General features: G+C 44.5%; 3 protein-coding genes and 1 long non-coding RNA gene across 5 annotated transcripts; all 4 read left to right on the forward strand.

Annotated features, from left to right (window-relative positions):
• The first annotated feature begins 1,318 nt into the window (after positions 1-1,318).
• On the forward strand, positions 1,319-4,953 carry LOC127349292 (uncharacterized). 2 transcript variants are annotated; one of them, XR_007880187.2, is made up of 6 exons: positions 1,319-1,628; positions 1,718-1,814; positions 1,902-2,056; positions 2,941-3,016; positions 3,182-3,294; positions 4,684-4,953. It is a non-coding gene; the product is annotated as an uncharacterized lncRNA (long non-coding RNA). The 2 variants fall into 2 exon arrangements; XR_007880188.2 differs by lacking the exon at positions 2,941-3,016.
• Positions 4,954-12,728: 7,775 nt separating this feature from the next.
• LOC127297505 (mitochondrial import inner membrane translocase subunit TIM23-1) lies at positions 12,729-13,661 on the forward strand. Its single transcript, XM_051327832.2, has one exon. It carries the CDS (start codon positions 12,817-12,819, stop codon positions 13,408-13,410), a length of 594 nt encoding a protein of 197 aa, XP_051183792.1. The 5' UTR covers positions 12,729-12,816; the 3' UTR covers positions 13,411-13,661.
• Positions 13,662-15,852: 2,191 nt separating this feature from the next.
• LOC139830374 (F-box protein At2g17036-like) lies at positions 15,853-16,500 on the forward strand. Its single transcript, XM_071818370.1, has one exon. It carries the CDS (start codon positions 15,853-15,855, stop codon positions 16,498-16,500), a length of 648 nt encoding a protein of 215 aa, XP_071674471.1.
• Positions 16,501-21,001: 4,501 nt separating this feature from the next.
• On the forward strand, positions 21,002-22,198 carry LOC127348190 (uncharacterized). Its single transcript, XM_051374278.1, has one exon. The coding sequence runs from the start codon at positions 21,002-21,004 to the stop codon at positions 22,196-22,198; it is 1,197 nt and encodes a 398-aa protein (XP_051230238.1).
• Positions 22,199-22,771: the final 573 nt, after the last annotated feature.

Here is a 22,771-nt window from a genome sequence, read left to right on the forward strand (position 1 = left end):
TTAAAATGTCCAGACTTAGGCAATTAATCTCTAAGCACCCACAACTGTTATTGTTGATTTCAAGGCATGGATCCCATCTATGCAACACCCTCTTCAACCTCCACGTCCTGCATGTCTCAGTCAATCCTTGCAACTCATATATTCAACTTGATCTGGTATCCTATCCCACGTTCTAGCACCAGATCACTTCTTCCTCTTTTACCTCTTGTTTTTGTTTTCATCTAAGTTTATCTTCACAAAACCAAGAGTGGGAATGATGGATACATTTTGTAGCCATCATCTACCCTTGAGAACACTTCTCCCTAAATTAGTTCTCTTTCTCAAAACCCTACTGTTTCCTTCTCTGGTTTTGACCACAAAACCACTTCTAGTTTTATTAAAGCTTCTCAAAATATTTCTTCAAAGAAAACAAGGAACTAAAATGGGTTTTGTTTTTCATCTCATTTCTGCCAAGTACTGATTTCTAAAACATTATTTTCTATCTTACTTTCTTTTCAGCAAAAGGCTTGTTTATGATACCTATACCATTTCTTGTTTTTCCTCTTGCTTATTTTACATTTGAGAAAACTCTACTTTACTTGAGGAAGTAAGTAGAACATTTTAAACTCCTATGTTCCAATTAGTTCTCTCAATATTTTCAAATTCCATTCCACTTGAGTTCATTCCCAATTGTCCCTAGACAATTGAGGTGTTTCAAATACTTTTCAAACAAGTTCTATTTCAAATGACAACTCTTGCACATCTTGTGTACATCTCTGATCTACCCCATAATGTTCCTTCATCCTCCAACTCTTGATCAAGTAGATGATCTCTTGATACTTTCTATTGGACTCCCTTCAACTAAACCCTAGACTCAGGGAGTAATTCAAATCCCTCCCAATTGACCTCTTATTTGAAGAACAAGTTATATTTCATCATACCCATCTCGATCCTCTATTCTTTTCCATCACTACCTTGACCTCATGAATTGAAGATTTATGTCACCTTCATACTCCTTTTTATCTATATGTATCTACCCCTATCTTTTATCATCATCAAAGTCACTCATTGACATTATCTTCTCAACATCATGCCTTGGTCTATACACATGAATGTTGTGCACCTTTCTCATTGTTCACTTGTTTGGCAAGATTGTAGCCGGCCAATTTGGGTATGCATTCAAACTTCGGCCAGCCATTTCCTCCTCACTTTCTTCTCTTGCAAGCCTTGACTCCCAACTACCCCAACAATTAAATGGGCAGCCACCCACCTTGGCCAATCAAAAAAGGAGGCAGCCACCCCTCTCCCTCTATAAATACCCCCTAGCCGGCCACCTCCACTCCCCTTTGCTTCATTTCTTCTCACTCTACACTCCCTCACACTCTCCTTCTCCACTCCCCACGAAAATGCTGCTCCTCTTAGCTCCATGGCCGGCCATGGCCATGGAAAGAACTCCAAGATGAAGCTCCCTCCTCCCTCAAGCTTCCCCTCACCATGAGAGCCTCCCTCTCCATCTTCTCCCCAACCCTAGGTGGTTTAATCTCCTCTTCTTCTTCCTCCATTGCTAAGATTAGATCTTGATGCAGGTGCATGTTGGTCCAAGCATGGAGAAGCTTGAGCTATCCTCAGATCTGAAGTTCTTGAGCAAAGTTCGTCCAAATCCTTGCAGTAATTTCTGCTATCTTGCTGTTTCAGATTCTGGTACGAACTTGTAAAATCCACCAAATCTCGTGCGCAGATCCAAATCGAGTGATTCAAAGTTCCGCAGATAGATACGGAAAAGATCTACAACTTGGCGTTGGTCTCATCCTCAAATTCGTTACGGATTGTCCGCGGTAAATAAAGTTCTGTAAACATGTAGATTCACTGTTTGTTAGATTTGTTCCGTTTTATGAAACCTTTTTGAGCAAACTCAACTGTAGGTGAAAGCCCTCTTCAATACCTTCATTTTGGCGGTGGTTTCACTTCGATTGACCTCCTGAAACTGAAATGGTTCACAGGTCAAGATCTGGTCAGATCTGACTTTGTCGAATTAAACCAGGAGCTTGGGAACGAATCTTTGAGTGAAACAAATTGGGTAAGAACCACCTATTCAATACCTTTCAGATGCAGCTGACCTCATATTTTTGTGATTGATATACGATTTGTGGTGAATTAAACTTGTTCTGTGTGTTCTGCAGACATGGCTGTTAGCTTTTAAATCACCAAAAATCCATATTTGAACCAAATTGAGTGATTCCAGTTCTGTAGGACTACTGAATGTTTTCTTAATCTTCTCAAACAAGTTTTAAACCCTTACCTGTTCTGTAACTCCAGAGGTAAAGCAAATGGTATAGACATGCAGTAATCTTGTCAATCCATTTGTGAGAGTTTCAGAAACAATTTGAACCCAAATCCAATTGTGTGTGCATCTCTGTTTAGATATATTTCAAATGCCATTGGTCTCATATTTTTAGGATTTTTCTACGATTTATGGCTTACAGATCTTGTTTTCTGTACAGTCAGATTCAAAGAAATTCCTAAAATTGTAGGTTTAATATTTTTGGGTGATTCCAACTGGGTTAGTCTTGTATTAGTACTGGCCATCTAGGAAAAATATTATTAGTCTTTGTTCATGCATATTCGTTACTGTTAGTAAGGTATATGTGTGACATGCATTGTTGGACCAAAACTTGTTGGTCTATTTAAAACCCTTGACCAACTCTCTTTATTAGGAATGGACAACCTTTGTTTTATGCTTGCAAAACAAAACCTCTGCAACTTAACATTAGCCCTATTGTTTTGCTTAAGTTTTCAAATGATGTGGAATATGGTTTGCTTCCTATTTTGGATGTTGTGTTGTGTGAGCCAACTAAGTTAGGAAAACTGTTTTCTACTTTTCCCAAAATGTTTGAAAATGTACTGTGAATGTGTTTGATGCCAAACTAATGCTCTTGTCCTCTTTATGATGTTATCTACCAGGGGATGTTTGGTTTATACCATGATGATAACCGAGAGAGGCAATTGCTAAGTTGTGATGCACTCATACCTCTACTAGGTAAATAAATGGGGTTTTCTAAATTAAAACTCTTGAAGTTGTTTGTGGTATCTATAAGTCCTTAGTATGTTATACCTTGGCTGCATGGTTGGTTGTTGATTGTTGAATGTTGTCTTGTTGATGCAATGTGATTGATTGTGTTCCTTTTATATTTTTCGGCGCTAGATGCGAACAATTCCGGAGAAGAAGAAGAAGTGGAATCGGACAAGGATTTTATTTGTACTGTGGGAATTCTTATTTTGATGGAGTTGAAGAAGTACAGGGACAAATAAGCCAAGGCAAGCCATTTACTTTGACTCTTTATATCCATGTTCTTGGTTGAGATCTTTCTATCCTTGGTCTCTCGATTTCTTGCGTCTCCTTGGGTTTGCTTAATTTGATTCTTTTACATACTTGCCGCCAAGTGTGTAATGTCCCCTCTCGATATTTTGCGTACTTACTCTAAGTATGTGAATCACATTCCCCACCTTTTGACACCCTAATTCTAGTAAAAACTTGGGATTATATCATTAAAATTGCTCTACTTTTTGATCATCTCCATTCATGCTCAATTGGAGTATGGATGACCTTGACACCCCTTCATGTTATGATGGCAATCATTATGCTATTATACATCTTAGTCACGCATAAACTTTAGGCTGGGAAAACCCTCAAGGTTTTACCTTGTTGTAAAAGTTTTTGTTAAAACCTTGGGTATAATGTTATGCCCAAGTGAGAATTTGATAAAGGAAAGGATTTGGTAAAAATGATGGGGATGAGAAAGTGGTTGGGATATTACGAAAACTTTGGCGCCTAAGTACTCACCCATGACAACAAACTAGCGCAACCACATTACTCCAACATGGGCACGGGGCTTAGCTCGACGTTCGTTCTCTTTAGCATGAGGCACCCTATAACTATACAAGGGTACGGATACCCCCGAGTCCGGATTGTCGAGGTTGGGACAATAGTATAACGGGAGGCCTTCGGGGCTGACCCGTCCGGAAGACACTATGGGTCTCCTGGCTTGGCTGCCACGGTGCCGGGGAGGTACATACTCCATAGGGTAGGACCTCTTGCTAATTAGAATGGGCGAAAGGCTTCGACTGGTTATCCGATACCCACATACTTTCGTATGATGGCCCGGGGATGATCCCGGCGGATTTATCAGATCTTGTGGGGAAAGTGTGCAAACTCTGCAGAGTTAAATCTATTCGAATAGCCGCGTCCGCGGTCATGGACGGTTGGATTGGCTGTTGCTTAGCCTGATGTGTTTTGTTTATGAAAATGTTTGACAAAGGAAAGAAACGGGATTTGTGTTGGAGTACTCGGAGTACTGGAAAAATGGTTGATGACCACAATGAGGTGGTCGGAAAGGAATTGATAAAAATTGGGGTCTACCCTTCCTAAGTGTTTATGTCGTGAAAGATCTTCCTAAATTGAGTCAAGTAGTGAGGTCTTAGATATATTCTCTCATCTCCTTCACCCATGAAGTTGAGATGCTAACTCCACTAAAACACTTCTTCTCTTCTACATAACATATTCTTGTTATATAAGTGGTCATTCCCTCTTGATCTCCTAGTTAGTCCTCGGTACCTTGTTCCCCTTGATATGTTACTTTGTAAATGGTTTGCGAGTACAATTTCAAATGTACTCACGGCTTTGTCCCTGGCTATTTACTTGGCCAGACTTGAAGGAGTTCGACAGATGAAGAAGGAGTTGGCGACGTCTATGCGAGCTAGGAACGTCTTCCCAGTCAGTTGCCTGTAGGGTTATGGCAGATGACTTGGGTACTGCGCTGCTGAAGTGATGATGCTACTCTGATGTTTAGTTAGGCCCTTCGAGGCTATTATGTAATTATCGGTCATGTGACCATGTTGTAATTTTCTTATTCCGCTTTGTAATTGGATGGTGTAATTTGATATCAGTTCGGTTATGTGTTCACGGCGCACTGATCATGGGATCGTGAACTGTATACATAACAGGGAATTTTGGACAGCTAGTCCGGGGTCCCCACACCCAAGCTTAGACGCTTGAGTCTTCTTAGAATATGCAGGGGTGAACCACCGGGGCATCCCCAAGCTTAGAGCTTTCACTCTCCTTGATCATATTGCATCATACTCCTCTCTTGATCCTTGAAAACTTCCTCCACACCAAACTTAGAACAACTCATTAGAGGGTTAGTGCACAATAAAAATTAACATGTTCAGAGGTGACACAATCATTCTTAACACTTCTGGACATTGCATAAAGCTACTGGACATTAATGGATCAAAGAAATTCATCCAACATAGCAAAAGAGGCAATGCGAAATAAAAGGCAGAATCTGTCAAAACAGAACAATTTGTAAAGACGAATTTTAAAATAGCACCAGACTTGCTCAAATGAAAATGCCCAAATTGAATGAAAGTTGCGTACATATCTTAGGATCACGCACGTAAATTGGCATATTTTTCTAAGCTACCTACAGAGAGGCAGGTCGAAATTCGTGACAGCAAAGAAATCTGAAACTGTGCAGTAATCCAAATCTAGTATTGACTTTACTATCAACGACTTTACTTGGCACAACAAAACACAAAACTAAGATAAGGAGAGGTTGCTACAGTAGTAATCAACTTCCAAGACACAAAATAAAAACAAAGTACTGTAGTAAAAACATGGGTTGTCTTCCATAAGCGCTTTTCTTTAACGCCTTTCAGCTAGGCGCAGAAAGTGTAAATCAAGTAACATCAAGAGACGAAGCATCAACATCATAATTTGTTCTAATAATAGAATCATAAGGTAACTTCATTCTCTTTCTAGGGAAGTGTTCCATACCTTTCTTGAGAGGAAATTGATATTTAATATTACCTTCCTTCATATCAATAGTAGCACCAACGGTTCGAAGAAAAGGTCTTCCCAATATAATGGGGCAAGATGCATTGCATTCAATATCCAAGACAACAAAATCAACGGGGACAAGGTTATTGTTAACCATAATATGAACATTATCAACTCTCCCCAAAGGTTTCTTTGTAGAATGATCAGCAAGATTAACATCCAAATAACAATTTTTCAGCGGTGGCAAGTCAAGCATATCATAGACTTTCTTAGGCATAACGGAAATACTTGCACCAAGATCACATAAAGCATTACAATCAAAATCTTTAACCTTCATCTTAATGATGGGCTCCCAACCATCCTCTAGCTTTCTAGGAATAGAAGTTTCAAGTTTTAGTTTCTCTTCTCTAGCTTTTATGAGAGCATTTGTAATATGTTTTATGAAAGCCAAATTTATAGCACTAGCATTAGGACTTTTAGCAAGTTTTTGTAAGAACTTTATAACTTCAGAGATGTGGCAATCATCAAAATCTAAATAATTATGAGCTACAGCAATGGGATCATCATCCCCAAGGTTGGAAAAAATTTCAGCAGTTTTATCACAAGCAATTTTAGCAGTTTTAGCAGTTTCAGGCAGTTTCTCGCGCTTTGCATTAGAAGTGGAAACATTGCTAACACCAATTCTTTTATTAGTAATAGTAGTAGGTGCAGCAACTTGTGTAGCATTAGCATTACTAGTGGTGGTAATAGTCCAAAATTTAGCTACATTCTTCTCTTTAGCTAGTTTTTCATTTTCTTCTCTATCCCACCTAGCACGCAATTCAGCCATTAATCTTATGTTCTCATTAATTCTAATTTGGATGGCATTTGCTGTAGTAACAATTTTATTTTCAATATCCCTATTAGGCATAACTTTCGATTTCAAAAGATCAACATCAAAGGCAAGTCTATCAACTCTAGAAGCGAGAATATCAATTTTATTGAGTTTTTCCTCAACAGATTTGTTAAAGGCAGTTTGTGTACTAATAAATTCTTTAAGCATAGCTTCAAGTCCAGGGGGTGTATTCCTATTATTATTGTAAGAATTCCCATAAGAATTAGCATAACCGTTACCATTATTATAAGGATATGGCCTATAGTTATTACTAGAATTGTTCCAATAAGCATTGTTGTTGAAATTATTATTTTTACTGAAGTTTACATCAACATGTTCTTCTTGGGCAACCAATGAAGCTAACGAAACATTATTAGGATCAACATTAGTCCTATCATTCACAAGCATAGACATAATAGCATCAATCTTATCACTCAAGGAGGAGGTTTCTTCGACAGAATTTACCTTCTTACCTTGTGGAGCTCTTTCCGTGTGCCATTCAGAGTAATTAATCATCATATTATCAAGAAGCTTTGTTGCTTCACCAAGAGTGATGGACATAAAGGTACCTCCAGCAGCTGAATCCAATAAATTCCGCGAAAAAAAATTTAGTCCTGCATAGAAGGTTTGGATGATCATCCAAGTAGTCAGTCCATGTGTTGGGCAATTTTTAACCAAAGATTTCATTCTTTCCCATGCTTGTGCAACATGCTCAGTATCTAATTGTTTAAAATCCATTATGCTACTCCTCAAAGATATAATTTTAGCAGGGGGATAATATCTACCAATAAAAGCATCCTTGCATTTAGTCCATGAATCAATACTATTCTTAGGCAGAGATAGCAACCAATCTTTAGCTCTTCCTCTTAATGAGAAAGGGAACAATTTTAATTTTATAATGTCACCATCTACATCCTTATACTTTTGCATTTCACACAATTCAACAAAATTATTAAGATGGGCAGCAGCATCATCAAAACTAACACCAGAAAATTGCTCTCTCATAACAAGATTCAGTAAAGCAGGTTTAATTTCAAAGAATTCTGCTGTAGTAGCAGGTGGAGCAATAGGTGTGCATAGAAAATCATTATTATTTGTGGTTGTGAAGTCACACAACTTAGTATTTTCAGGAGTACCCATTTTAGCAACAGTAAATAAAGCGAACTAGATAAAGTAAATGCAAGTAACTAATTTTTTTTGTGTGTTTTTGATATAGAGTGCAAAACAGTAAATAAAGTAAAGCTAGCAACTAATTTTTTTGTATTTTGATATAGTGCAGCAAACAAAATAGTAAATAAAACTAAGCAAGACAAAAATAAAGTAAAGAGATTGGGATGTGGAGACTCCCCTTGCAGCGTGTCTTGATCTCCCCGACAACGGCGCCAGAAAAAGAGCTTGATGGCGTGTAACTCACACGTTCGTTGGGAACCCCAAGAGGAAGGTATGATGCGCACAGCAGCAAGTTTTCCCTCAGAAAGAAACCAAGGTTTATCGAACCAGGAGGAGCCAAGAAGCACGTTGAAGGTTGATGGCGGCGGGATGTAGTGCGGCGCAACACCAGAGATTCCGGCGCCAACGTGGAACCTGCACAACACAAACCAAGTACTTTGCCCCAACGAAACAGTGAGGTTGTCAATCTCACCGGCTTGCTGTAACCAAGGATTAACCGTATTGTGTGGAAGATGATTATTTGCAGAAAACAGTAAAACAAGTATTGCAGTAGATTGTATGCGATGTAAAGAAAATTGGACCGGGGTCCACAGTTCACTAGAGGTGTCTCTCCCATAAGATAAAAGCATGTTGGGTGAACAAATTACAGTCGGGCAATTGACAAATAGAGAGAGCATAACAATGCACATACATGTCATGATAAATATAGTGAGATTTAATTGGGCATTACGACAAAGTACATAGACCGCTATCCAGCATGCATCTATGCCTAAAAAGTCCACCTTCAGGTTATCATCCGAACCCCCTCCAGTATTAAGTTGCTAACAACAGACAATTGCATTAAGTATTGCGCGTAATGTAATCAATAACTACATCCTTAGACATAGCATCAATGTTTTATCCCTAGTGGCAACATCACATCCATAATCTTAGAGATTTCTGTCACTTCCCAGTTCACGGAGACATGAGCCCACTATCGAGCATAAATACTCCCTCTTGGAGTTACTAGCATCAACTTGGCCAGAGCCTCTACTAATAACGGAGAGCATGCAAGATCATAAACAACACATAGGTAATAACTTGATAATTAACATAACATAGTATTCTCTATCCATCGGATCCCGACAAACACAACATATAGTATTACAGATAGATGATCTTGATCATGTTAGGCAGCTCACAAGATCCAACAATGAAGCACAATGAGGAGAAGACAACCATCTAGCTACTGCTATGGACCCATAGTCCAGGGGTGAACTACTCACTCATCACTCCGGAGGCGACCATGGCGGCGTAGAGTCCTCCGGGAGATGAATCCCCTCTCCGGCAGGGTGCCGGAGGAGATCTCAGAATCCCGAGATGGGATTGGCGGCGGCGGCGTCTCAGTAAGGTTTTCCGTATCATGGCTCTCGGTACTGGGGGTTTCGCGACGAAGGCTATTTGTAGGCGGAAGGGCAGGTCAAGAGGCGGCACGAGGGGCCCACACTACAGGCCGGCGCGGCCAGGGCTTGGGCCGCGCCGCCCTGTAGTCTGGCCACCTCGTGGCCCCACTTCATCTCCTCTTCGGTCTTCTGGAAGCTTCGTGGCAAAATAGGACCCTGGGCGTTGATTTCGTCCAATTCCGAGAATATTTCGTTACTAGGATTTCTGAAACCAAAAACAGCAGTAAAACAAAGAATCGGCACTTCGGCATCTTGTTAATAGGTTAGTTCCAGAAAATGCACGAATATGACATAAAGTGTGCATAAAACATGTAGATATCATCAATAATGTGGCATGGAACACAAGAAATTATCGATACGTCGGAGACGTATCAAACCCCAAGAGGAAGGTGCGATGCGCACAGCAGTAAGTTTTCCCTCAGTAAGAAACCAAGTTTTAATCGAACCAGTAGGAGTCTAGAAGCACGTTGAAGGTTGATGGCGGCGGGATGTAGTGCGGCGCAACACCAGGGATTCCGGCACCAACGTGGAACCTGCACAACACAACCAAAGTACTTTGCCCCAACGAAACAGTGAGGTTGTCAATCTCACCGGCTTGCTGTAACAAAGGATTAACAGTGAGGTTGTCAATTATTGCAGTAGATTGTATGCGATGTAAAGAATAGGACCGGGGTCCACAGTTCACTAGAGGTGTCTCTCCCATAAGATAAAAGCATGTTGGGTGAACAAATTACAGTCGGGCAATTGACAAATAGAGAGGGCATAACAATGCACATACATGACATGATAAATATAGTGAGATTTAATTGGGCATTACGACAAAGTACATAGACCACTATCCAGCATGCATCTATGCCTAAAAAAGTCCACCTTCAGGTTATCATCCGAACCCCTTCCAGTATTAAGTTGCAAAACAACAGACAATTGCATTAAGTATGGTGCGTAATGTAATCAATAACTACATCCTTAGACATAGCATCAATGTTTTATCCCTAGTGGCAACAAGACATCCACAACCTTAGAACTTTCTCATCCTTTGTCCTGCATTCAATGGAGACATGAACCCACTATCGAGCATAAATACTCCCTCTTGGAGTTAAGAGCAAAAACTTGGCCAGAGCCTCTACTAATAACGGAGAGCATGCAAGATCATAAACAACACATAGGTAATAACTTGATAATTAACATAACATAGTATTCTCTATCCATCGGATCCCGACAAACACAACATATAGTATTACAGATAGATGATCTTGATCATGTTAGGCAGCCCACAAGATCCGACAATGAAGCACATGAGGAGAAGACAACCATCTAGCTACTGCTATGGACCCATAGTCCAGGGGTGAACTACTCACTCATCACTCCGGAGGCGACCATGGTGGTGAAGAGTCCTCCGGGAGATGAATCCCCTCTCGGCGGGGGTGCGGAGGAGATCTCCGTAATCCCCCGAGATGGCATTGGCGGCGGCGGCGTCTCAGTAAGGTTTTCCGTATCGTGGCTCTCGGTACTGGGGGTTTCGCGACGGAGGCTATTTGTAGGCGGAAGGGCAGGTAAAGAGGCGGCACGAGGGGCCCAGACCATAGGTCGGCGCGGCCAGGGCCTGGGCCGCGCCGCCCTGGTGTCTGGCCACCTCGTGGCCCCACTTCGACTCTCCTTCGGTCTTCTGGAAGCTTCGTGGCAAAATAGGACCCTGGACGTTGTTTTCGTCCAATTCCGAGAATATTTCGTTACTAGGATTTCTGAAACCAAAAACAGCAGAAAACAGCAACTGGCTCTTCGGCATCTTGTTAATAGGTTAGTTCCAGAAAATGCACGAATATGACATAAAGTGTGCATAAAACATGTAGATATCATCAATAATGTGGCATGGAACATAAGAAATTATCGATACGTCGGAGACGTATCAGTCTCTTGTTTGATGTAGTTCTATCTTTTTCTGATTGAATCTTCCGTGCATTCGCTACGCATCTCGTAGGGCGCATGAAGCTTTCTCTCTTCGTACTCTTCGACCACTTGGCCCAGTAGACATTGCCCTTTTGCTGAGCACCATTTATGCAGTCATGGCTGGTCGCGAGCCATGCATCGCACAAACATTTGTCCTCGTCATCACTGAAGTCGCTGGTCCTATGGCTCTCCCCTTCTTCTTGCCAGCATCATCCCTGGTCAGGACAAGCCCTGTTGGCGCCTCCTCATCGGCATCGACGCAGGCGGTTGTTGCATGCGTGGGCTAGTATCGATGTCCACCCCATCCTGCGTCTGTGCCCAATGATCCTGCATCCCTGTCCCGACGCCGCCTTCGCCGCCGAAGCCGCCACCGAAGATCATGCCTGGATCGCCCTCATTGTGCCCCGTCCAATAGGCATACGAATCACCGGACGTCAGACGGATGACACACGGTAGAGAGAGACACTGAGAGAGCAAATGTACCGGGTCGTCCATCGTCGGGGCAGATGGTGTCATTTCCTCAAATAGGGTGCGGGGCACTGGCATACTCTCCTCCAGGACCTGACCCGTCTTCTGTGTCCCGGCCAGGCACGATTCACCGCTCCTCGGCGCCTGATTCAGGTCGGGAACCGGGGCCCCATTGAAGTGTACCGACGCAGCGCCGGAGGCGAACCGAGACGCCGTATGGACCTTCGAGGGTGCATGCGTTCCAGGACGCAGCTGGGAACTTACCGAGCTCAGCGACGAGGCCGAGGGAGCGACACCCACGATCCTCTCTTTCTTGACGAAGAGCATGGCCTCCGCTAGGCTCAGATGGAGGCCAGGATGGAGTCCTATGTGGGCGGTGGCTTTCACCTGCATCTGCCACGCCATTTGGGCGGCGGCCTGCGCATGCTAAGCGGCCGCCGCCGCTGCATTCCTGTCTTTCAGATTCTTGCGCCGGCCGCGACGCTTCGCTGCCTGGACGCCTTTCTCCTCCTTCAACATCAACTTCTTTGGCGCCTTCGGCTTAGCTTCCTGTCCGCCGGTGGCGACACACTTTGAGTCGCTTGGAGATGCGGTCATCATTGGGGCTGTGGTGGTGTGTATGGGGGAGTTTGGGGCGGTGGCTGTGAGGGTTCCCTCGGAATCCATGGTGGCTGCGGCAATGAGGACGTACATCGCAATGGACTGGAGTGTTGGCGCCGGTTAACTTTGATTTCTCGGGCTAGAAATGACCACTGGCGGGAATGTTAGCGGCGTGCCAGACGCATGGGTCCTACGACAGACACTCGGTGCATCCACGCAGCGCCAACGGAGACGCAAACTCGACGCATATTTGGGTCACTATGTGTCTCCGCGGACAGCCAGTCACTATGTGTGTTGCCGCTGGGCCTGATCTCAGACGCATCCTATTAGAGGCCCATCATAGGTCCATGAGCCCAAACTCCAGACCCTTCGCTCGTCCTCTCCACAAATGGGGAAACGACCATTCCCCTCCCGAATATACGCGGTCACCAGCTGCGTGCTGAAACCCTCCTCTTCTTCCTCCTCCCTTTCTTGCCTCCCACGCCGACCGCGCCGCCGCCATGGCCGATCCGCGGCTCCACCCATCGGGATCCGCCCCGCGCCGCGATGAGCCCACCACGGACGGCTCCGGCCGCCGGCTCTACAACCCGTACCAGGACCTCAACATCCCCTACAAGAACCTCTACGACCTGCCCACCTCCCCGGAGTTCCTCTTCCAGGAGGAGGCGCTCGTGCAGCGCCGCTCCTGGGGCGAGAACCTCACCTACTACACCGGCATCGGCTACCTCTCCGGCGCCCTCGCCGGCGCCGCCATCGGCCTCCGCGAGGCCGCCGCCGGCGCCGAGCCGGGCGACACCGCCAAGATCCGCGCCAACCGCGTCCTCAACTCGTGCGGCGCCGCGGGCCGCCGCGTCGGAAACCGGCTCGGCGTCATCGGCCTCCTCTACGCCGGGATGGAGAGCGGCATGGTCGCCGCGCGCGACGGCCAGGACGACTGGGTCAACAGCGTCGTCGCGGGGCTCGGCACCGGCGCGCTATTCAGGGCCGCCAACGGGCCCCGCTCCGCCGCCGTCGCCGGCGCCGTCGGTGGGGTCCTCGCCGGCGCCGCCCTCGCAGCCAAGCAGGCCGCCAAGAGATACCAGTTCGCCCTCTGATCCCTCTACGCCCACTTCGGTACTACAGTATCACTTTCCTCTCCGCTGCTTCTGCTGCTGCTGTGATCGAATCAGTCAGATCAATTGGGGCCGAGGATGCCATTTCTTCTTTTGCTGCTCTACTAGTAATGGCGGTTAATTAATTATTTGGGAAGGGTCATCTTCTCGACACTATGGATGGTGCTTATTATGTTATATCATCATGTGTAAACGATGCTGATCGGGGTCAGATGATCAGCAATTTTTTGACATGCCTTGCAGTGTATAACATCTTCTTCAGTAGTGCCCCTTAGTTAGCTAGCCGAGTGTCGACACAATAATACTTACATACGTTTGCATCATGCTGGCCAGTCCAGGACATTGTGGAATGTAATATTCATTCTAGTGTAGCTTGCTTCTCTTGTGATGAAATGGTTGTCCGTGGAATGGTAGGTTAAGTAAGTCTTCCTATAATATTTCTGCTGGATTGCTATGCTGCTATTTGGAATATAAGTTGAATTCATGAAAAATTGAGGCTTTTTGCATTCTCCAAATGTAACGACACATTCCTCACACTGGAATGATGTACTCTGATCTTCCTGCTATTTCACATAACCTGAATTCATGAAAAAGTTGAGCTTTTGGCTTTCTAGTATTGAAGAGTACATTGTTAATCACACAAGGACGCTGTATTGCTATTTGGAGTTGCTTAAATTTGTAAAAGGGTTGAGCTTTTGCATTTTTTTTTGGTTTCAACGATGATTTTGCACTTCTCTCTGTATCCCACTTACAAGTAAGGTCATCATGCACATCTGGATTCTTGCAGCTCAGATGTATTTGCGTGTGCATCTTTAGTGCACATTAATGCACTTCACAGGTAGTTAAGTCTTTCTGTAAATGTTATTCTTGCTTTACTTATATTTGGAATTACTTGGATTCATGAAAATTTGAGCCTTTTGCGTTCTGGTATTTTAACAATGCATTATTACTAACACTGGAATTATGTACCTCTATTTTGAGTTACTCCTTCCGATTCATATATCTTTCCACTAGTATGGATGTACCTGGAACTAAGATATGTCTAGATACAACTATATTTGTGGCAACTAATATGGATCGGAGGAAGTACTTGATTTAATTAATTGTAAAGTTTTTTTTTTTTTTTTTTTTTTTTGCATTCTAGTATTGAACAATGCATTTGTATCACATAATTTTGTACCATTTCTCATTATATCCCTCATGCAACTATGATATTGTTGCTATTTCGATCCTGACACCTCTTGGATAGGCATCTTAGTCTACATTAATACTCTTCAACGATGATTAGATCGGGTGTGCCTCTATTGCAACCATACATGGCTTTCATGTTTGTATGTCTTGCATTTGGATCTGAAGCCAATTGGCAAAGGTGTTATTGCTGTGTCGTTAAGTGTTATATTCTTGATGTTTCAGGGTTTGTGATTAGTCTTACTTTGGCACCCTGCTGATTTTACAATGCATTTTATTCACACTGGAGTTGTGTATTGCTATTTGGCATAACTTGAATTTGTAAAGAAGGCGAGGTTTTGAATTTTACTTTTGAGCAATGCATTTGGTTCAAGCTAAGCATTCTCACTGTATCCCTTATATGTAGTATGACCCTTTTGCCCATTTAGATTTTGGTAGCGAACAAGTGTTAGCATATTTTCATCTGTAGTATAGAGTATAAACTAATACTCTCAAAGATAGCTGGACCATGTTTGCTCTATGCAACCATATACATTGATTTATCATTTTTGCGAGTTCTGCATTTCAATTTGACACCAATGGTGTCTTGATGATTCAGGGTGTCAGACTAGTCTTAATTTTGAAGCTGCTACTGCATGTCGTCACTCATGTTTGCTTGTTCTTGTGCAGTGATGTCTCACTAGCTTGATATGGAGTGTAATGAATCACACTTTTTGCCGTCTCAAGTAGATTATATGTACTGCGCCCATCATCACTGCATATGTTTTGCGACTGATTGCAGGCATTTGCTGCTTCCATTTTAGGCTTTGATCTTTGTCAGACCATGCTGATTGCTCAATTGCTTGTGTTCCCTGTTGTGTCCCAACGTCTTACTTGGAGATGTTAATACAGTGAGCAGTACTTTCTGTTTTGCTGCATCGTTCAGTTCATTTACTTGATGTCAAGAGGAACCTTAAATTAGTAGCAGGGTTTCACCAGTTTTATTTTGGCAGCAGAAGAGCTGTTCTATTTCACGAATGTCCCACTCTTGATGGTACTCTTTCGGTGATATGTTTTGGTTACAGAAATACAGAATTATATTCAAATGTTACCTTGACATCCTGTGTTGTGATGCATTCTAGGTATTTCTGATGTAGGATTTCATTGTCCCTTTGCGATTCATCTGTACTGTTGGTGCTGAACATCAACAGATGACAACATGAAAAATTTACAGACCACGGTGGCCACGGCGCCGCCATGCTGATCACGGGATGGCTTTTCGGCGTCGCGGCCTTCACGACTCTGAAGGACGCTGCGTGGAGGTTGGCGCCCTCGCGCGACGGCGTCGAGGACGCCATCCACCACGACGGCAGGTTCTACTCTGTCACATACTCGGGCGCGGTTGAAGTGTGGGAGCACGACGCAGACGGCGGTGTATTCACGAGCGCCACGGTCACGCCTGGTCCGGCCGGCGCCGGGTGGACCCACCCAGGGCTTTGCCGCAGGTACCTCGTGGCGGCGCCGGGAGGGCGGTTCATGGTGGTGCTCAAAACGGACAGGTACAACAGGAGCCGGCGGACGTCCTCGTTCAAGGTGCATGTCCTCGACGGAGCGCAGTGGAAGGAGACGGACGACATCGGCGACACCGCTCTGTTCGTCGGGGCGAACGAATCTTTGTGCATGTCGACGACGGTGCACCCGGAGCTCAAGGCCGGCTGTGTTTACTTCACTGAAGACCATCTGGGTCAGGCATCATTGTGGAAGGACGCGCCCAGTTATGGCGATGACGGCCAGCGTGGCCTTGGGGTGTTCTGCCTCAAGGACGGCACAATGGAGAAAGTCGAGGGGCAAGGGTGGCACCGGAGCTGGCCACCGCCAGCGTGGTTCACGCCTTCCATCCCATGATATGACCATGACTATGTGCTAAATACTTTATGTGCAATGTTATACATACTGCCATTTTCAAATGTTTGGATGTGTTGAGCTTCTTACGTCCTATGCCAATGGGAATAATGTTTGTTATGTTATGTCACTAAGTATGATATTTTTGATATTTCGATGTTTTCCACTAGTCTTAACTTTTATGCTGATATGGAATTTTGAACAATTTGTGATTTCTTGTTCAGTGCCGTCTAACTAAACTTGTTATGGAGCTTAAATTGCAGATCCTACTCCCACTAGGTTTGTTGTGTCCGATAGAATTTTTTTTCCTTCTTTTAAACCCTGGACTATGAAGCAAAAACCCCACAACATAAACTTTATTTCACTCTACCAAATACAGAAACATACATATTATTTACCCTTTGCCGATCATCAATGTTAATGCGTTGTCGTTGCATCTGCTGCTTTTTGTCTCCATATAAGACACTCGTACTCACCTGTTCCTTGAACTCCTAGCTTATATTGGGAGATCACTGAAAGAAAATCTGCGGTGGAACCTCGAAGATGGAGGAGCTATCAACTACAAGGGGCGAAACTCAATTAGCGAAGCTAACGGAATCAACTTCTACATCAATCATGGTCGAAACATAAACAAGGAGTAGAACAAAACCAATTCCCTAATCCTAGACCCTAAGTAGCTAGAGTTCAATTGTAATTTCATTAGAAGACCAAGTAACTTTATAGGTAGAGCTAGTGCGAAGTCTAGTCTACGAGTTGTTATGCTAGAGTTTATTTATAGTTTCACCTCATTGTAAATAGGAGGTTGTGATGATCTTTTGTAAAGAATCGGTGTTGTAATTCTATAGACACCCTTTGACCCACAATGTTTATGTTTTACCACTCTGAGGGATGTAATACTAGTGGGACAATGTTTCATTGGTGTTATGTAAACGAATTATGTAATACAAAATGCAGAGGTATCTTTGGGTCACCACACCAAAAGGAGGTGGTACCGAGGCAATCGATTTTGAGCCCCAACACACTCCATACCGCATACCTAGAAAAAAATATAGAAGGTTCCACTGTAAAAGAAGAAATGGAGGCGGAGAAAGAGTTGTGCCAACAAAGCGGCCAACTAGCCAATTCCGCCGACCAACCTGGTTTGGGATCATAAACCATCGTGATCTGCTGAAGTGCGGCCATACCATATCTCTAGGCAACCCATCCTTATGCTCAAAGGGCTAACGAGGGAAATAAAGATTCTGCATAACACCATTCCTGGTAGCGAGCATGCTCTACTTTAGTCAAAAGAATGAGAAATGGCGGTATTCGTCATGAGGGTGCCTCCGATGAAAGAATTTGTCCATGAAACCCTCAGTGAAATGTTTTTTCTTCATTTTGAGGATATCTTTAAGATGAACCACATGCAAGAGCTCGATTTATTCCAACTATGAGCTATCTATCAAGCATACCTTGTTAAAACCTAGCAAATCAATGACATCGTAGTGGCGGACACTAGTACATGTCCGAGACCAACTTGTCTCACCCTCAGGGATGTTTTCTTCTAGGGGTTACCTTGAAAATTTCATGGTGGAGAACAAGGACAAGCACTACATTCCCGTGCCTTACTTTCCCACATTAGCCATTCTCGCTAGCCCTATCTATGCTTCTCTAGATTTCCATTATGCTTTGCTGGCACGCACCGATTGAGGCCAATTAACTTGAGGATGTTTACTAAACTGTTTGTTCAGCAATCACTGCATCCTCATCGTTCTATACCTTCGACTGGCCCATGCTTCATATTTGGACTCGACAAGGTGCGAAGAAATATCACACTAGGCTTAGGAAGGTTCTCAATGATGCTCTCAGCAGCTACAACATAAAGCTTGGAACATTATTGTGAGTAACAAAAAGTATTCAAATCGGATACACCAGTAATTTTTGGCTACAAAACCGACTTCTGCTGCGTGTAGGAACCGAAAGAGAGCCACATGGACGGATACTATGCCATCCTTCACATGTTGGAGCCGCATGGTCTCGAGACAAAATAAGGCAATTGATGTCATCGACCGGGAAAAAGAATGGTTGAGGTCACCTATGAAGATCTGATACTACAGTTTTTGTGCATCTAGTTGACCCTTGCAACGATAATCAATAAGGATGTCTACTTATCATTTGTGATGTTCCACGTCGGCCACCTTGTTCCACAGGAAGTAGAGGACCGCTTGAGGCAGCTGGGTGATAGCAAGCATGTGTACATTAAAGCAAGTATTCTACACTTTATGAGAGATAAAAAAGTGATGATGTTGGTGTTATTTAGTGTGTGTACTTATGTTATGTATATCTGATCGTTCTTTCAAAACTTATCAAGCTACTTATCATGCTTGCGTTGTAGTTTAAACGTGTGATCGATGAATTTGTGGTCGATGAACTTGTGATCGATTCGTTTACCATGTGAATTATCCGTCCCTTGATTAAGTTGTCCGTTACATTTTCTGAACTTGCTTTTTTTTTTGCTTACATTGCATTTGTATGATATTCTTAACTTTCTTAATTATATATGTTGCTTTTGGTAAAATATTTTTTCTTGGTATTAGATCATGAGCTGACATGTCACGCATAGAGGAGGATTCAAGGAGTTTACAACTGCTAGAGGAAGTGCCAGAAACAAGTAAACGGGTACCACAACAACAACTATCAAAATTTTCATAATATAATGGAGACATAAAAAAACGATTACCTGCAATGTTCCTAGCAGAGCAAGAGAGCGGCAACCATGGAGTTGCGATGTCTAGTAGGTTGAGGGATATCAATAATCCTCATCCTGCTCCCCATGATCGTGTATTTATTGTATTCCTTTGTGTGATGGATATATATTTCAGATGATAAAATTAATAATTGTAAGAGATTCAACATGTAATATGTGTGACATCTATTTGTATGTGACGAACTAATTTGAGAGAGATTGAGCTCATATATTAGTGATTTCACTCTTTACATATCTTGTATAAAACTTCAGAAAAGATGTTGCCACGTCGTGTACAAAATATCAGAAAGCGGCATGTATATTTAGTGCGCGACATATATTGTCCACTGACGTGGTAGATTTTAGTGGCGTGTCGCGAACACGCCACCGGTACCATGCATCAGTGGCATCGGCATCGGCAGGACACATGTATGCCAAATACCGGTGGTTTGTGCTCGGCAAGCCATCGGTATCGATTACCGCTGATGCGTCACCGGTGGTATGTCAAAACCATGCCATTAAGGGTGGTTTTGCCACGCCCCTACTAGCGTTTTCTGTAATAGTGTTTGGATCTAAAACAATGGGTAATGACAATGTTGCTGAGTATTATACTGTTGAGAATTCAGGGTGTTCGAGTAGTCTTAATTTTCGTCCTGCTACTGATCTCTTCAAACTCGCTTGCTACTCCCAGCAAGTTTTGCTTGTTCAGTGATGTCTCACTAATCAATTTGACATGGGTCTTAAATAGCAAACCTTGCTCCCACGAAGTTTTGTTGTGTCAAATATAAGATTATTTGCCTCTAATTTCCCGATTATATGTGTTGTCACTGACTCAAGCATCTGTTGCTTTCTTTGCAGGTCTTGCTCTTTATGAGACCATGATGATTGTTTTTCCACAATCACTTGTGTTTCCCCTTCATCTCCCAACTTGCTGGTTCTTCAACTTGCAGTATACATATTTAATAACAACACTAATAGCAAACATTGCTGGTCTTGTAATATCTTAAGACCTTTTACTTTCTTGTAAACTCCTCTCTTAATCAATGCATGGGCAAAGCTTTTGCCCGTGTTTCATTTTTTTTTTGCTAATGCAACGATTTTTTGATGTAGTTAATTGTTCCGATTTTATGGTTTGTTTAAAGAATCATATTCTGATGTTACCTCATATCGGACATTTTCAATGTAGAATTTCATCAGAACCATAGCCCCATTCCAATGGTATTTATACGATTTTTTCGATAAATGACGTTTTATAATTTAAAAGGTGTGCCTATACGAATGACAACAGAAACAACCAAAAAAACAACTGGCTTGATCCACTCCAAGCCTTTTTGACTCGAGTCTAGAAAAGAGAACTTCATGATATATTTGACGTAGGTTTATCTGATATACTTGTCGTTTTGTTTACCCTTGAAATACAAAAGGTGTGCACGCTTACCCAGTTGGAAAAATGATCATCGACTCTATCAAAAAACAAAGTGGTCCTATTATCTGTAGAAGAGTTTGGTGAGGTCGGGTTGTAACAATCATCAGCACGAGAACCATGTGTCCATGTGAATATCTCTGCGGATAATGTTGCGACAGCACAATCCATCCGTAGTACACATACTACAATGCTTTGCGTTGTCATTATAGTATATCCCAAACCTACCTGTACTAGAGTCGGAGTATACAAAGAAGGAATCAGAGTAGGATCCTTGTTCATCCCCTAAATATAAAGCCCGATCGTCTTTTCCCGAGATCTCAGCCGCGTGCAACCCCGCCCAATCGATCCATCCAATGCCGCGAGATCAAACAAACGCCGGCGTCGACGCCGGTGTGAAGCTGTCGCCGGACATGGTGGCGAACATCCACAGCCGGCTTGGCATCCTCGATCGGCTCGCCTTCGCGTCGGTGTTCCGCGAGTCGTGCGAAGCGTTGGAGGCGCCGTGGATCATCCTCCCCGGCAAGACCCCGGAGAAGGCGACGCTCTTCTCACTCGTGGACCAGCGCTCCGTGGTGGTGCACGCCCCGGACCCCGCGCTGCGCGGCCACGCCATCATCGGCTCCTCCCACGGGTGGCTGGCCACCGCCGACGGCAGGGGCCGGATGAGCCTTGTGAACCCGGTGAGCGGCGAGCAGCGCGCTCTCCCGGCCATCACCACCATCCCAGGCCTCGAGGAGCATCACGGGGTCTTCGCCTTCCCGCTAAAACCCTTTGTCAGGGGGCCGCCGTACGCCGGCGGCCGCGAGCCGTGCGGGTCGTTCACGATGAAGGCTGAGCACATGCGTGGCTACCTCTACCGTAAGGTGGTCCTCTCGGATTCCCCCGGTGGTGGAGGCTACGGCACCGCCATGCTGATTACGGGCCAGCAGTTTGGTGTGGCGGCCTTCGCAACGGCCAAGGAAGCGGCGTGGAGGCTGGCTCCCTCGCGCGACGGCGTGGAGGACGCCATCCACCACGACGGCAGGTTCTACTCCGTGACGTACTCGGGTGCCGTGGAAGCGTGGGAGCTCGACGCGGACACCGGCGAGTTCATGAGTAAGGCTGTCACGCCGAGGCTTGACAATAATGCCGACGGCGGCGACCCGACGTGCCACCGCAAGTACCTCGTGGCGGCGCCGGGCGGGCAGCTGATGGTGGTGCTCAAGCACTGGAAGGAGACCAAGGACGAGTGCGACAGTAGCCGGTGGACCTGCTCATTCAAGGTGCAGGTCCTGGAGGGAGGGCAGTGGAAGGAGAGGGACGACATCGGCGAGGGCGCGCTGTTCATCGGGGCCAACGAGTCTATGTACGTGTCGACGAGGGTGCACCTGGATCTCAAGGACGGCCACGTCTACTACACGGAGGATGATCTGAGTTTCTGGGGGAACTGTCGCTGCGACAAAGACCGGCGTGTCGTCCGGGTGTTGTGCCTCAAGGACGGCACGGAGGGGAATGTCGAGGGGCTCGGGCAGCACTGGAGCTGGCCTCCGCCGGCGTGGTTCACGCCTTGAATCCCATGACACTGACGATATAGCTAGCTTGGCTTAACTTGGTTGAAGCTTGAGTACTCCGACAGACTGGGATGTTTCAGCAGTACAGATGCGTGGCACTAGTTAGTAGGAGTAAATGTTTCAGCAGTTTCTGAAATTTCGTCCGGGTGTTGTGCCTCAAGGACGGCACGGAAGGGAATGTCGAGGGGCTCGGGCAGCACTGGAGCTGGCCTCCGCCGGCGTGGTTCACGCCTTGAATATAGCGCGCGGAGTCGGCTACCCGTGCGTGCGTTTCCTCATGGTGTCCACGTCGCGGGGGTGGGTCAAATCGTGTCTCGTACCTGCCAGCCTGGCTCCAGCCAAACCGATCGAATCGAATCGTGCATGCTCACCTTTTTTCTGCCAGCCTGGCTCCCAATTAAATTCGCGATGGATGGATTTCTTCGACGATGCTGCGGGATTTCTTTTCTTTTTCTTTTCACAGGCAACAAAGATTTCTTATCTCCACACCGGGGCATATCCATCTGCCTCAAGCTAGATAGATAGATTTATCCAACGCAGCGCCCAAACTTCAAAGCGAGCCAGGACAAAGAT

This window comes from Lolium perenne, chromosome 4 (genome assembly GCF_019359855.2).
Source record: "Lolium perenne isolate Kyuss_39 chromosome 4, Kyuss_2.0, whole genome shotgun sequence".
Classification (NCBI taxonomy): domain Eukaryota; kingdom Viridiplantae; phylum Streptophyta; class Magnoliopsida; order Poales; family Poaceae; genus Lolium; species Lolium perenne.